This window comes from Falco biarmicus, chromosome 4 (genome assembly GCF_023638135.1).
Source record: "Falco biarmicus isolate bFalBia1 chromosome 4, bFalBia1.pri, whole genome shotgun sequence".
NCBI classification, from domain to species: Eukaryota; Metazoa; Chordata; class Aves; order Falconiformes; family Falconidae; genus Falco; species Falco biarmicus.
Genome location: NC_079291.1, coordinates 88,142,531 through 88,159,483, shown reverse-complemented (window position 1 = coordinate 88,159,483; position 16,953 = coordinate 88,142,531). Strand labels below are relative to the sequence as shown.

The 16,953-nt window shown below is 41.6% G+C and overlaps 1 protein-coding gene across 4 annotated transcripts; it reads right to left on the bottom strand.

The window, feature by feature from the left end:
• Positions 1-12: 12 nt before the first annotated feature.
• On the bottom strand, positions 13-16,947 carry IL4R (interleukin 4 receptor). 4 transcript variants are annotated; one of them, XM_056334076.1, is made up of 11 exons: positions 16,812-16,947; positions 11,968-12,081; positions 8,295-8,436; positions 6,668-6,822; positions 5,453-5,607; positions 4,695-4,851; positions 3,816-3,915; positions 3,181-3,250; positions 2,966-3,042; positions 2,487-2,860; positions 13-2,363 (listed from the first exon to the last, which is right to left on the bottom strand). In XM_056334076.1, exons 2-11 carry the CDS (start codon positions 12,035-12,037, stop codon positions 598-600), a joined length of 3,066 nt encoding a protein of 1,021 aa, XP_056190051.1. In that variant the 5' UTR covers positions 12,038-12,081; positions 16,812-16,947; the 3' UTR covers positions 13-597. The 4 variants fall into 4 exon arrangements, with proteins under 4 accessions (XP_056190051.1, XP_056190048.1, XP_056190049.1 ...); XM_056334073.1 differs by having other exon boundaries at positions 13-2,860; XM_056334074.1 differs by having other exon boundaries at positions 13-2,857.
• Between the last annotated feature and the right edge of the window lie 6 nt (positions 16,948-16,953).

Genomic DNA, 16,953 nt, shown 5'->3' with positions numbered 1-16,953 from the left:
TAACAGCATTGCTTAAGCCTAGTGACAGTGATCTTTATTTCAGGTCTTGATTAAGCAAGTATACAAACATACACCCATGCTGGGGCTAGGCACACGGGACCTTCCTCCTCCATTCCCCACCCAATAAATAAATTATGGAAGCTGCGTGAGGCTGCCAGTACAAGTAAATTCCCTTCTGACCTGCACTTAGGCCCCACTTCCAGGGGTGTCAGCACCTTCCACATCACCTCTGTGTGCTTCCCAAGCAACACACAGAGTCAGGGCAATAACCACAGGAGCTGCATTAAGAACTCCTGCTTTGTGCAGCTGCTGCTCACTTTTAGAGAACAATCACGGCCAGAGAGCCTTAAGCTCTGGCTTTGCTGCCCCGACAAGAGTTGTAGCTGAAATTATTAGGTGCTAACCTCTGCTGTCCTGCAGGGGCCTGCCTCACATACCGGGTGCCAGCCCTGCAGCAGGTGTGAATGTTACAACCCACTGAACTCACATCTGAATTGTAGTAGCCCTCGTTTCAGGCAAGATCAGAAGAAAAAGCAACATTTCAATTTGCCATACAGTTCATTTCCAAAGACTTTGGTTCAGTCTTGGCAACAGTGACTAGGCTACCTTCATGTAGCAGTTGTCTTCCTGAGCAAGAGCCTGTACAAGTTTCATTTTTTTTTCATTCTTCCTGTTGTATTCCCTCAATAATTCTACTGGGCTTTTTTTAACTACAGGTGCCAATCTGCAACCCTCACTGCAAATGGTGCAAGAATCAGGACAGAAGTCACCCACAAAAAGAGGAGGTGACACCTTATCTGAGCCCAGGGGCTCTGTGCTTTTTAAGTTCAGCCCAGTGCTGTCCAGTGATTCTTCTGGCAAGCTAGCTGCTGAGCCATACCTCCTGCCTACTGCATGCTTTATCATCTCTTTATTTTCCCCGGCATTTCTTAGGTGGTCATGCGTATGGCAGTTAAAGTCAGTATTTAGTCTGTTACTGTTGCTCTCTTGCATCCCTTTACCAGCACAGTTAAAGCTGCTAGCTTTAGTCCACTTCATAGTTCTTTCTCTGTTGTTAAAATACTGACAGTTCTGTTCCAACAAATGCAACAGCTGTTCGCCTCTGCTGGTATTTTCATCTTTGCTATTACTAGACAGCTCAGTAGAGTTGGTGATCCATAGGCTGCCATCACTGGTCCGCATGACATTTTCATTAGAGGCTAAACCTGGGACAACGCTGCAGTCAAAAGCCTGTACAATCAAACATACTTGGTCATCTGTCCTCTGGTCAGGTTCACAGATTATGGTACCTGCAGGGGTTTCTCTCAGGTTGTTGTACAAAAGATGAATGAAGGGTTCATACAGTGACCTAGAGATAACCTCACTGTCATTGTCACTGTATGTACCATTACATTTAAGTGCATTATCAAAAGGTTGATAACCAGGTGGTTGAAATCCAATGGGGCAAAAAATTCCATTTGCTTTCTTTTGAAGATTTTGATATGTTACTTGCTTATGTATTTCTTTTTCTGGTAGGAAAACTGAAGCACTCTCATTTACATGTGTGGGGGAAGATGGAAAATCAGCATGTTCTGAACAGGTGTTTTGAAACTCAAGCTCAGTGCAGGGAGATCTGTAGTTGGTATAACATGTCTGATTGCTAGGGGGTCCATAAATTTCATCTCCACAGCTAAGTTCTAGCGTCTCTGAAAACTGTGTCAAAGGTGGTGAGGAGCACATATTTTCAAAACACACAGTCAGGCTACTGTTAGCCATAGATGGAGACAGAAGGGTATCAAAGCTTTTATATACAGAGCTACTTGGTTCCTTGAATGCAGACACAAGAATATCAAAGCTTTTGTAGGCAGAACCACTGGGCTCCACAGATGAAGACATAAGGGTGTCACAGCTCTTGTAGGCAGAACCACTGGGCTCCACAGACGGAGAGATAAGGGTGTGAAAGCTCTTGTAGGCAGAACCATAGGGCTCCACGGAGGGAGAGATAAGGGTGTCAAAGCTCTTGTAGGCAGAACCACAGGGCTCCACGGAGGGAGAGATAAGGGTGTCAAAGCTCTTATATGCAGAGCTACACAAACCCATGGATGGAGACACAAAGATATCAAAACTCTCATGTGCAGGGTTGCTTATTCTGTCTTTTCTGGTCAGAGAGGATGGTTTATTTGGAGCTTGCTGGATCAGGACACACAAGTCATGCTGATTGTCAGAACTGCACGGAGAAAGGCTTTGATGAACCATGTGCTGAACATCTCTTGCATCCAGAGAAGCAGAATTTGTGCTGGAGCTCCGATAGCCAGATTCAAAGGATTGTTCTGATTGTTCTGACTTCTTGCTAGCTGTACTGCAATTGTAGTCATCTTGCGAGGCTTTGGTAAAAATGGAGAGTGTATGAGAAATATCACATGGCTGCCAACTCTGGGCTGCACTTTCTTTTGGATTTTGCTGTGATGGATTTTCTGACTCAAGATTCTCAAAGGTTTTATTCTTACCTGTGATGATGCCTGGGTCTTTATTGTCTTGCACGTTTTCATCTACCAGGAGCTCAAGAAACATGTCAGCTAGTGCATCATTGTGTTCAGTGTGTTCTCTGAGAGCACTGACACTGTTCTCATCAGGCTCAAACACGGTGATTGGGTCACTAGTCTCTTCCTGGCTCTCAGCCTCAATGTCTGTTAAACATTCACAGATTTCTATAGACTCTTCAATCAAAATTGTCTCAGGGGTTAAAACTCCACTGCTGCCTTTTGGAAACCACTCTCCAGACTTGCTGTGGCAACTGCAAGATTTCTCAACATTCCTGATGTTATCTTTTCCCTTGAAGCTTTGGCTTGGCAAACTTTGAACCAGACATTTCTTGCAGCTTCTGATTTCGGAAGCGAAAAGGAAAGGACAGTTAATGTTTATGTAATGGGAAACTATTTTATAATGTAAAGCAGAGGTGTTGTTTTTTTTCCTTTATCTTACTTACATTTGGTATTCCATATGACTCTGCTTTAAGTCATGGAAAGGGAACTTAATTTCATCAATGTAGCACAAAACTGAAAACTAATGAAGATATAAATGAGATTCAGGACACATGTGAATTGCATTTAGTATCCCTGCACTAGCTAGACAATAGCACTTGTTACATATTCTACTTCTGGTGATCAGGAAAAGGTATTCTTTGCAAAGTCTGTCAATTACCTTGACATTTTTTACAACCAAATGGCTCTTAGCTGGATTTGGGATTTGATCCCACCATTCTTTCTTCACTCTGCAAAGGAAGAATTAAAATAGTTTGCTTTGACTGCATTTTGGCTTCATTAGTGTATACTTCCCTCTTAGCCATTTGCATGGCAGCAACAGGAAATGCTGTGCATCTCCAAGTGCTGCTTTTCATTAAACGAGTGCAAATATGTTTATATGTTTGGTGCATGACTGCTCTGCACACCCACAGTCACATATTCTTCTAATCATGTTTGAAATGATGTGCAGAACAGACAGGACCTCACTTTCACATTACCACTAAAAAAAATTAAAAATTCCAGCAAACACTGGGGTTGAAAACTGACAGACCCCATAACTGCAGCCTGTTTTGGACGCTGTTAACAAGCCCATTCTAGTACAACTAATAGAGAATATTCAGTTACCTATACAGAACATGACAGAGTGCAACTGATTCTTGTTTATAAAATGTTTGCTCAGAGAACAAGATAAAGGTGCCTAGGAAAAATAAAACATTTGATTCCTGTACTACTAAACATTCAGCTAATCAATAGCAATAATGATGTCTGTGCAAACTGCTCATCTATTAAACCTGTTAACGGTACAATACATACTTGGTAAAACAGAAGTAACAAGTTACAGATACTGCCATGATCAGTATGCAGGAAACTGGAACAGCCATCTGCAGAACATCTTCAGCTGTTACTTGGTAATCTGTTAAACATACAGATTTACATGTGTATGTGCATATACATACAAGTACTGGCAATACTAAATTCATTGCTGTTCTCTGAAGGAGTACTTTTTAAGGTGCAAAAGAAGGGAAAATAAAGCTTCTAGTAGGTAAGCAACAGAACATACACAGCTACCAGTGTTGATGGTGTGTGGCATGTCTGAAAGATCAGTACAGGTATTGTGGTCAGTTACTGTGAGTGTTAGGAGCTGGGAGAGCCAACACATACTGTGAGGCCACGTGCCAGCTCTCTGGGACAAACCTGTCACATGGTCCCTAAAATCTCCACTGTAGTACAGCTATGCTTCTTGTCCTCTCTTTTGCTCTTCAGACATTTTTATAAACCCTCAGCCCTCTGATGGTTAAAGTATTGCTTAATTTGCAGCCTGCATCTCTTGGTTCATTTATACCCACTTGCTCTTACGTCAATGTTGTTCTTCAGTTTAAGTATCTCTCCTACTTCCCTGGTGTCTACTTCATGAAGTATTTATAGAGAACACACACATCCCCTTTCAGCCTTTTTTTCACAAGGCTAAGCAATCCTACTTCTCTTGGTCTTCTCTTCCTTAGTTTCCCCAGGAGTTGCCTTTTTACATCTAGTCTCTTCAGAAGCCTGTACAGAGGTATCCACGATACATTCAAAAGGATGAAGATGATGATTCTGGAACTCTCCCCGAGAGGAGAGTGGTGGGGTATATATGATATGGTTTATAAAACTATACCATCCTTTTATCAAGCTGCTATTTGTTACTATACTTACCATAGTGAAATTCAACTTTGTCACTCCATTCACTCCAGTAAGCTGGGTAGTCTGTATAGTTGCACCTTACACTTGCAGCATAATCATAGCCTCTCCTCAAGGAGCTTGCAGTAATTTCAAAGCTTTTTGTCTGGTACTTAATGGTTTTTACAGAAACCTGAAAAGACAGTAAGAAAGTTCACTTGGATTTCTTTAGGAGCTGAAGTGTTAGTGACAGCAATTAAATAACAAGTGTTACGTGTTTCAGCGACCTTTCACAAATGAGCAGATGAATGACTGTATACCTGATCTGCTGCGTGTGATGCTGCGTTCTGTGGTCATGAGCACATGGTATGTGTGACATGCCACCATGCATGTTCTTGCCCTATCAGAAGCAGCCCAGTGCTAAAGTGGATTGTTCAGGAGGATGTCTGAAACCCCTCAAGTACACCACAGAGCCATGAACAGCCTCTGGCTTCCTGAGGTCCAAGGAGCAAATTAATTTCAGGGAAGAGAAGCATTGTATTTTCAACCTCTGCCCTGCCTGCTGAGAGCATCAGACCACTCTGAGGTGGCAGTCAGATTAGTTTCAGTCCTTTAAAGCCCACCTGAACCTCCCTGGGGGAACGTGACCTACGGAAAGTGTGTGATCAGGAACATTGTGGGATATGCCCTTGCTGGCCCTTACACCAATAGCCATGAAATGGTTTCAAGACTTTTCAGAGGACTTTTTAAACTTGAAAGCTCCAGAGAAAATGAAGAGACTGGCTGTCTCTTACCTCTGTTGGGTGCTGCTTCCTCCAGTATTTCACTTCATAGATGACCGGCTGTCCAGAGAGCATGGATGGAGGAGAGTAGCTCTCCTCCCAGGTCAGATTGAAATTACCATTTTCAACTTTCTCAATGGCAAGATTTTTGGGGGCCCTTGGCTTAACTGTATGTTAAAAAATACAAATAAGGAGAACATGGCAACGGGAAAGCACTGGTGGAGAGAAGCAGAGGGGCAAACATTCACCAGTGACCAGAATCTCACTGCAGTCAATGCATTTAGCTCGTTTCACTATGCTGTAGCACAAGGAGATAGAGGCCAAACCAGAGCAACTGCAAGGTATTCATATAAAAAGCACAGATTCTTCAAGCTGGATGAACAAACGGCAAGTTCAACCTTTTGGTGCACTGGATGCAGCTTTTAGCCTGGAAAAACAGGAACGACCTGTGCCCTCACAATAGCACGCTGTACCGTGGGGCAGGCAGGAGCTTCTGACAGCTTCACAGCCATGCTGTCCGGGTGCATCCTGGCCACCTGACTCTGAGAAACTGATGCAGGCTCCTGCTTATCTTGCTGATGAGCAGCAGAAACAATCAAGTATTCTGAAAAGAACCATCTCACCCATGCAGATGTATGTCTGCCTCAGGTAAGTGAATGATTTCTGAGTCTTTGAGGTGACAAGTGTGAACAAGTACACTGTTCTAAACAAACTAGGTGCCCAGAGACATAAACCATATCTACACTCTGCCCTGTGGAAGAGCAGTCATTAACTTCTTTTACAGTAATTGCTGTTGGATTATAACAACCAGTGATAAAAAATAATCTCTGCTCATGAGGGATGATTCAACTAGCATGAAAAATCAGAGTACGACAGAGACAGGAATGGAAGAAATCTCAGTAGCTACAGCCTAGTGTCTTTGTAGGAACTGAAAGTGGCATGCTCCTTTTCATCCTTGAATTCCACAGCCACAAGTAAAACGCACTAATGATGCCTAAGCCGACAAACTGCTGCTGGCTGGCAGCTGAGAGGGTACAGCTAAAAGAAGAATCACCCTCTGCTTGCCAGAATCAAGATTTCTAAGCCAAACTGATTTTGCATTTAAGCCAGCATGGCACTTTTCACTTTCGACAAGGAAAAACTGTTCCAGTGACATGGATGAAGAATTAGCTAGGATTGCAAAGCCTGGAAACTGATGTCCTGGTGACAAAGTAAACAGTTTCTTACCAACCAGGGCTGGCGTAACACTGTAATTCCACATATCAGTCCCATTGAACTGTAGAGTTAAAATATATGTGAGGCCTGATACAAAATAATCCGAACATATTGTGCAAGTGCACCTTAAACTGTTGTCTTCATTTTCAGGGACACACACACTCATTCTGAAAAACAGGCAGAAAATTATGTGATGCTTAGACTGTGGCACGCTGTTTCTTGATAAGGTGAAATCAAGCTTCCCAATGTGCAGACCTAATCATATCCAAGACAAACAAGCTCAGTTCCCAGAAATGTTTAGCCCCAAAAAACCCAAACCAAAACTGAGCTCCCCCAAAACCCCACCCTCCCCAAACACCCCTTGGATATCTGTATTGTACAAATGAAAAACTTGACAGAAAGGCGAAGGATTGATCCCAAAAGGAAAAATTAACACCCTTCATCACACTTCAACCTCTGGAGTGGACTGTCAGCTTGCTAGTATAGGAACAGGTTTACTACAGTGTACAAAGATACTGTTATTTGGTTATTTAGACATCTGTGTGGAGAAATCATATGGAGAGGAACAGGATAGCACAGAGGCATCTTCCTTAGTAGGAGACAATGACTGGCCCTGCTACAGGTTAGGGACAACAGTCTGTGCTTCAACAGAGTTAGACTGTATGCAGAGATAATCACCTGGGTTCTAAGGGAGAGTACCTTTCACACAGGCTACAGACTGGTGAATCAGGTAAGATTTCTCCCGAAGGAGGTTAAATTTCACAAGAAACTAAGGTTGGGTAAACTTATGGGAGCCCTACCACTCTGTCCTGGTTTCAGCTGGGATGGAGTTAACTTTCTTTTTAGTAGCTAGTACAGTGCTTTGTTTTGGCTCTGATGTGAGAACAATGCTGATAACCGCACTGATGTTTTTAATTGTTGCTGGGTAATGTTTATATTCAGTTTCTTGGGCCTTGCCAGCCAGCGTGCTGGAGGGGCACAAGAGACTGGGAGGGGAAACAGCCAGGTCAGCTGTCCTGAACCAGCCAGAGAGGTATTCCATACCATGGGACGTCATGCCTGGTATAGACACTTGGAGGGTTAGCTGGGGCAGGGGTTGTTGTTGGGGACTGGCGGGGCATCAGTCGGTGGTGAGCAGTTGTACTGCGCATCACTTGTTTTTCCCTTTTCCTTTGGATTTTATCCTTTTTCCCCACCTTTCCATTATAATTGATAATATTATTATTTTTTTTGTTCTTACCTCTTTATTCTGTTTAAATTATTACATTGTTCTTATCTCAACCCTCAAGTTTTACATTCCTTTCTGATTCTCCTCCCCACCCCTCCGGGTAGGGGGGAGTGAGCAAGTGGCTGCATGGTGCTTGGTTGCCGGCTGAGGTTAAACCACACCACACTCCTACAAGTGGGACCTGATCACTCCTCTGTATTAAGAGTGCAGAGAGGTGTGCAGAAGGGTAAACCACAGAACAGAGCATGCCGTTAACTGCAGCAACCCATTTTCCCCTAGCAAGAAGAATAATCTGGATTACTACATCTTGTTCCAGGCACCCATAGTAGAGGGAGGGAATCAAAGCTGGTAATGGCTACAGAATACATGAAGTTCCAACAATGATAATGTAACATCTTATTAAACGCTCACTGTTTAGAAAGAAATTCCTTCCTGTAGTAGAGCAGGAATTCTCTGGAACAGTTAATGTCTGCAGGCACCTTCCAGTGACAAACCAGCTCTTTGTCATAGTCAGTGACGCATGCAAATTCCCGTACGTGTCCTGCAGACATAACTAGGGAGAAGCAGCACACAATGAGAAGCAAGAGAATAAAAAGAATAAATTAGACTAAGCAGAAACATTAAATTTTCCATCTAAACAGAGCTACCAACTCCCTATACATTAAGTGAAAGCATTGTTATTTTTTGTGTTCTGGGTAAACTGAAAGAGATGAGTGTCACCAACTGTCTCCACCTTTCCAGAGAGAATGCCTACAGTCCTGGAGAGAAAGAAGGTGGTCCGCAGTAGTAATATTGAAACAGAAAGGGATAACTCATCCAACACAGCTTCCAAGCACAGAAAATCGCATTCTGATAGCTCTATCTAAAACACATCAACATTTAATTATAAAACAGCATAATCCTATGTGTTAAATACAAAAGGTTCAAAAGCCAAAATGCAGATAATTAAGTCTGACCACGATCACTGCCTACAGGTGTGTACTGGTGTTTTACCTACAAGAGTTCCAAGGTTCCCAAACGCATGCCCTCTGCCCCTCCGGAGCAGCTCCCCACTACCTAGATCTTCCTGTCACAGGCTTTCTTCTAATATATGCCTTTTCTTAATTTCACTCAGTATTTCCTGTTCCGTCTTCTACTTTTCATTATTATGACAGTGTTTGGAGACCTGGAGAGCGAGTCACATTGTTCTAAGCAGAGTAGGTACAGAGAAGCCCAAAGCCACTGTGCTCCCCAGGTTCACATTTACAATCTCCTTCACTGGCAGTACTTAAGAAAAAAAATTGAAAGCATACTTTCATCATCCCAGACAATTCTCTGCCTTCTCTGATGTTTGACTTCTCTGTTATCAGTAAATACTATTGTCTCCCTTTTCTCGCCTAAGTTGTACAGATCTAAATCCTTCTCTCCTGCTCCACCTCTCAACTCCCCGTAACAATTTTGAATTTAGAACCAGCTTTAGCTGTTTTTTTAGAATCCTATTAATAGGTATTTTTCTGATAGTTTCCTAAGGGATTCTGCTAGAAGTTTTCCTGTGGCAATTATACAAGGGTGAATTTTGTTTACATGGCCCAGCACACCAATCGCTCTCCATTCTTGTAATTTACATTGCAAATTCCAGATTAAGTTGCCAACAATTCACATGCTGCAAGATACCTGTCCTTCAGCCACTACTGCTTGATTGGCTTATTCTTTCCAATGGGTACTTAAATTTCAGATTATTCCTTCCAAGCAAAAACTTTTGATGTCAAAAATACCCAATTTTATCCTTCCTACATTTCTACTTTTCTGTAGACCACATGTGTTATTTATTCTGATATGACTTCTGCATACTCTGATACAGTACAGTATCTGCAAATGTAGTAAAAACAGGATGGTCAGATGCCTTTTAGTGGACATGATATGTAACACACAATGGGATCCATCACCAGATCCTCTGGTACTTCAATAAAAACCTGACTCAAAGAAACAATTGCTTAGTACTATCAGAATACAGTCTTTCACCCTCATTAAAATCTACACATCACTTTCACTTGCCTTCTAAAAGACCTCCCATAAAACTTGACTACCAAGCAGCCTTGGATCACTTGAGTAAGCTCAATAACCTTAGTGGGGCTCACTTATGCAAATGAGGATTTACAGCAATGTCAAGGAACTATTTAAAAATTCTATAAAAATTGTAATCTAAATTGTCTGGTATATTGACTCCTTATAAACCTAAAACTGACTGCAGTTTACAGCTTCATTATTGTTCAATTATTTAGAAAATGTTTTATATTATTTACTAAGGCTAGATAGTTAGCTTGTAGATAAGAACTATCACTCATATCCTTTTTGGATGGCAGCTCCACATTTAGTCTCCTTTTGTTCTGATGGTCCCCGATTCTTCAAAAAAAACCCAAAATCATCAGAAAAGCAGCAAGTTAAAGATTAAACTTCTGCAATACTTTAACAGTCACACTGCTCGTCTATTTTGAAAGAACCGTTATCTATCTATCCTGTGGCTATTGTTCGTATTTGGTTGTCATTTGCATTTTTATGACTAGTTTCTTTTCTTCCACTTCAAGATATACTTTTAAAGAAGTACTAACATTTTAAGCCCTTTAAAAGGTAAGATCATTCACACATTGCAAAATAATGATGTTCACAATTTCAAGAATACTTCAATTAAATGAAGCTCTTCCTGCTGTGTTAAGCTATGACTAGCAGCTTTATCTTGCCTTTCAGAGTCCTCATGTCTTTCCAGAACTCTAAAGTATTTTCTCTCTTCTTTTCCTGTGACCGTCTCCCTTTGCTACCTCTGATAGACATTTTTTTAAACTTTAGATATTTGAGAATTTCGAAACCACACACAGTACAGTTTGTTTTCAATCCATGTAGTTAAAAAAGGGAACCGAAATACTGGATTTCTTTTTTAATCCTCAACTACAATACAATGCTGAAGAAACTTAAAACATGTAGTTAACCAGGGTGGGGTGACAAGATGACAGGGGGGAAAATCTGTAAAATTATGCCCTGATAAAGTTCATTTACAGAAAATGTGGGATTACCTAGATCAGATGATGCAGCCAATGCGCTCTCGCAAACCTTCATCCTTCACATTAGTTCAAATTATACTATTTCATAGTACACAAGAAAGTAGCTAATAAACATTTTTTAGAGACAGGCTATTTTGAATTTTAAGTATTTTGGTTTGCTTTTTTAAGAAAAAAAGCAAAACCACTGTGGACTACTGTGGAACTACTGAAAAAGTACAGAAAGCAAAATGTAAGATTAATTTTCCAGAGAATAAAAATGCACTGCTGGAAAACATGATTTCATATATCTAATTTTGCCTTTATAATCAAGTATCACAAAAGATACAAAGAAAAAAAGTTTCATATTCAGCTCCTGCCAGTCAAACTTCAGAAAATGACCATTAGCTATCAAGCAGCATGAAGACTTAATGCAGCCACATGTCCTGCCAGACCAAATGAAGGGTGCAGTAAAGAACACACAGGACACTATGTCAGTCACCTGTCCCTGCACAGACACAAGCCAGAGCACGTAATGTCTGACAGCAAGCACCTGCAAAATTTGTTCAAATTCAGTCAACTACATTTCCCAACTCAGTAACTCTGCACACTTCAGAGAACACAAATTGCCAGATGCCCTTTAACAGCAGACCTAGAGGCGATACCTACAGCATCCCTCCTCCCTCTCAAGGTCCCACATGGCAAACAGTGGCAGTTATGAAAACAAGCAAATGAGAGACTAGTGCTTTCTGGTCTTACAGGATTTCTGCAGAGATGTCCCTGGGTTACTGCTGAGCACCTTCTTTGTAGTAAGGTGTCCAACAGAGTTTAGATAATGGGGAAGCAAGAAGACTTCCCAAACTACGGTTTCTCCTTCCTGCAAATTCCTATTTTTTTTCTTGCCCATTTGGAAAAGGTCAATTAAAAGAAAAAAATAAGAATTTATTCTAGTATACAGATTTCTGACATTTGAAGTTACTACACATTTTATGTTAATTAATGGTACTCGTGTTGCCTACTAGTCATGGGAAAATGAACCCCAATATAATAATTTAAAACATTGAGAAACATACCTTCACTTGTTGAATAGGTGAAGAAAAGGATCCACAGGACATGCAGTGCAGCACTTGGCAGTCTTGCCATTATCGATGCTAGCCAGGTTCAGTAGGACAAGGTGTGCTGAAATTCTGAAAAGAACATTATTATAAGCTTACACCACTGTCCCGGTTAAGGTTTGGGTATGTATAGTTCTTCCTCTGCTAGAAGTTAGGATCCTGCAGTGCCTGGTTCCCTTAAAGTTAGCTCACAGAACAACATTAAGCATGGAAAAATAAGGATAATACAAACAAGCTAGAAGATGTTCCTGCAAAGGTTTAATTACAGAGGATGCTAGACTGACATTGGCAGCGGACCTACTCTTTTCAGCTACTAGAAGAGCAAAGCTGCCAGTATGCGAGCTATTAAAAGGGTAAGCACTAGACCAAAATTGCTTACAATCAATATACCACCAAAGCCCTACAATTCTACTCAGGCAAGTGAAAAAAAATAAGATTGAAGCATCTGATCTATTGACTAAAATGTTTTCCCCAAGTCCTATCACCGGTACCCTAGATAATAAGAATACCATCCTCTTGGAAAAGATTTTAGCAAAGACTTCTGAACCTTGCTTCAACAGAGTGTAGATTCATTAAAACAGTAAATAATTAGAAGTTGTAAGACACATACCTAATCATGATACAACCAGAACAACTTCAGGGAAGGAAAGTTATGCAGCTTTTACGTATTAAAATTATTTAAGCACAGATAAGCTACTTAAGTAAACTGAAAACAAATGAAATAAAGACTTCCAAAAAAACTTCTTTCCCCAAGATTTCTCTGCTAATGCAATTCAGCCACTTAGTATAATCCAGATCATACTCTGGATTAGATATGGCTACCAGCTTTCATTTTTTTCTGAAAAATGAAACACTAGAAATGTATGTGATTACATACAAATTTACCAAAATTTTAAATGCAAGTCACACTAACTACTATGGAATAACCATGACTTTGCATTCAGTATAAAGGGGGATAAGACTCATTCAGCAGCACATTCTCTTAATACACAACCCTTTTGTCTCTTCCTCTCCTGCTCTTTGTGTTTTCAAACCTCCGAGCCTGGATGCAGTGTTTTTACTACCTGCATGCTACAGTTGCTCTGTTTACATTTGCAAAGTTCCCAGGTGGCAGGTTATTTTTTTATTTCAAAACCTCACAATTCTCTGTTCCACTCAGTAAAGAAGAGAGAAATCAGATCTCCTGGAGCAGAACAGTGATGTTGGGCTTTCTGCAGAAGTTCTGTTAGATTCTGAAGCAGAAGAGACCGTTGAAACTTACCTGTTAATGGTGGTTTGATACCCTCTGCTACAGCTACAGCAGTAGAACAACCTTTGACACTTCTAATGATTTGAGCTTCACCAGCTCACAAGACAAAAGGAACTAATGAGAGATCAGCAACTCTGCCACCCTATAAACTTATTATGTAACAAGCTCAGGAAAAAAATCATGACCTTTTGAAGAAATGTATGTGGGCACTGAATACACATAAGGATGTGCAGCCTCAAAGGCATGCTACCAAAGCCACAGGCCCTCAGATAACTCCTCTCCAAAACCGGGAAGATTCTCAAGCACAGCTGCTGAATATTTGCTGTCAAACACTCAAATAGAATAAACACAAGGTAGGCAACAGCCAGATTCTCTCTCAGTTGTGTAAGGGACAGAAAAAAAAAAAAATCACTTTTTAATACAGACAACCACACCTTTTACTGATAAATATATCTACATAAATCAAACTACTGTGAAATGTAGCAATAGAATCTTTTTTTTTTTTCAATATATTTAGAATTACTAGCACTTCACTTATGATCAATCTTTACTTCAGTATGTTGGCTCCAAGGCAATTAACTCATAATCCAAGTTTCTGCACTTGTCAGAAAAAGTCATGTTTAATGATACTGTATTTCTTCTATTCTCAAATGCATGACTGACCACTCTTCAAAATAAGCTTCTGAAAATTAAACATGGGAAATGTCAACCTTAGAGGTTCATGGGTAACAACACTGTTAGCAAAAATAGAAGATCAGAATGGAAACTCTTTTGTGACCTTCTCTGAGGCAGTTACTGCTCATCTAGCAATAAAGGACATACTTGAAAGACAAATTTATCATAAATTCTCAAGAAAACTATCACTCAAGAGATGAGCTTTTAATGTTTTAGGAACAGACAAAACACGACTGAGCACAGTATAAATGTTTTTAGAACAAAACAACTGCCTTTGCTGCTGCTGGGGCAGGGGGAGAGGGGGAAAAAAAAAAAAAAAAAAAAAAGCAAACTGCTCCAGCACAAAAAACCCTTCTTCTTTTCTTCCTTTTTCCTGGAATCCTCAAGAGAGGAAGCATTTGCTTTCCAGTCCATTGTTAAGTAATACTGCTGCATGACTGCAGTTCCAAGAAACTCTTAAACTTTGGCAGAGAATCCTGTATCACATAAGCATCATCACATAAGAATCAACAGATCACAGAGCAAAAAGTTCCCCCCTTCCCCAGGGGGAAAAGATGTGCACATGTTGATGAAAATGGAGTTAACCCACAGCTCAAAAAAAAAAAAAAGAAAATTTGTGCAGTTTTGTTTTTTTTTTTTTTTAAGAGTAGTGGACTATAAATCCAATACAAAGGGAGGAAATTTTAAATCGGCAATACCTTTCCTGTCTGTTAGCTCTAAGTTATTCTTTGTATCAGATAATAAAATACCAATCTTAAACAAGTACAAAACACATATAGAGAATCCTAAACTGACAGCAAACCTAGTAATCCAAATATATCTGAGGAAAGTAAGGTATAAAAGATGTGACTTCCCCAACACTACGAAAGAAATCTCTATCAGGGCTAGAAGCAGGTCTATGAGATCACTGGCAAAAGTTATATGCTTTGATGTTTATCACTCCTGTCCCAACAAAAAATACAGTATGATTGAAAAGATTTCATTTACTGTCAAGAAAAACAGTAACAACTTCTGGTCCGGGCTTCTAAAGAAATTACAGGCATAATTTGCAAAACCGTTAAGCCCAAGGAGTAATTAATTCCCAGAAGACAGATGACAGTAATTTCTGCTTAATTTACCTTTGCTGCAATTGTACAGGTAAAGAAACACTTGCTATTTCAAAGTGGCTCTTTCCAAAATTAAAATACATCTTGTCTTATGCTTTCTGGTTTAAAACATTAGCTGCAATTGCAGACTAAAATGAGATAAGCAGTATGTAGCAAAGCAAAAATTCCTGAACTGATTTTGTATCAGAATTTAAATAAGTCAGGGAGTAATTTCTATCTTTTTTTATTGCTGCTTTTTATTGATTTTTTTGTTCCCCTACGTGCCTACACAAGATGACAGACCTACAGGAACATAAACCATAATGCCTATCTTTGACATGCAGTGTGACTCCCAGAGGTAACTGCACAAAGTACGTGTATGGTGAAAAGCGCAGGCGTCTCTGACAAAGTGGGTTTTCACAAGAATTTGGAAGTTGAGGAGGAAGTCCTGTATACTATGTTAAAGTGGAGGTTTAGATGAAAGGGTAGACTTTCTAACTGGAAGATATTTAGAAGTTCCAATAATTAAAGGATGGCAGCTTTGGTCAATGAAGAGCCAAAAGATAAATTCAATAGTTCCCACTTTGTGTTACCTAAACTGAACAACAAACCACTGCCACTTGCTGCTTTGCCATCCAGTTAATACACCGTTGTGTTAACGTTATCTCTTCTTGCTGAGACTACTACGGCTGGACAAGCAGAAACTGAGATCTGTGGAGAGGTCCGTAGATTACGGATTCTTCAGTGGCGAAGCTTTGTCCCATTTTTTATTTTAAAGGGCATAATACACATATTATTGTTTATCTGACACAGTATTTCCTGCATCACACTGTTTGATCACTAAAGAAGGAATTTAACTTCAGAATGGTGTCTTTTAAAGGAGTAAAGCATTTTTTCCATTCTTTTAAAATTAGTAATTTTACTAATATTTTAATATTAACCTTGTTCTACAAAATTCCTTCGTGTAGTTTGGGATATCATTAATGTTTTTTGATGTGACAACATACAAATGACATCTGCATTTCTGGAGGGGGCCAGGGCACATCTGGATAAACCTCTCCTCACAAACACGAGGAAAGCCTCTCAAAATGAGCAGATGGGTTCTTAAAAAAACCTTTACGACTAAACCGGCTAAAGTTTCTGCATCCCAGCCGTTTTCATATTGAGGGGACAGAGGCCAGCAGAGCACACACACCACGCCACTGGGGCCCGTAAGCAACACAGCGCTCTCACTCCGTTGGACACACCGCGAATCAGCGCCCGCAAGCGGCAAGGCACGTTGGGCACTTTCTAACTAAGGCCTGACAGGAGCTACAGAAACTGCTTAACCCTGGCACGGTGAAAGAGCCCACACAAATACCCGACGCCTGGACCGCAGCGGCTCCCCCCACCCTGCGGCCCTGAGCCCCGGCTGCGGGAGCTCGCCAGGAACCGGCCCCAGGCTCTGCCGGAGCGCAGCGCCCCGGCCGGCCCTCAGCGCTACACCGGGCAGCCGCCGCCCTCCGCCGCCGGGCTCCCGGCTGAGAGGAGACCTCTGAGAACCGCACCGCTCCTCTCCCCTGCTACCTCAGAACACCGACCCGAAGGCAGAGTGAGCCCCCGACCGCCGCGTCCTGGGCCTCCCACCTCGGAGCGGTGACCGGCGGCATGACCACCCCGCGCCGCCCGCCCGAGCTGCCCCCCGCCGGGGCCGCCACCGCCCCAGGAGCGCGGAGCAGGAGAAGACGGACAGCGCGCTCCAGTGTGCGCTCGGCCCCAGCCACAGTTAATAAGAAGGCGGCCTCCAGCAGTACCTCGCCTGGTCCGGCCGCCGGGCCCGGGCTTCGGCTTCAGTTTCGGTCCGGGCGGGCGCGGCCCCGCGGCACCTGCAGGCCAGCCCCGGCACAGACGCCACGCTCCACGGCCGCGCTACTCTGCGCCTGCCCGCCGGCAGCA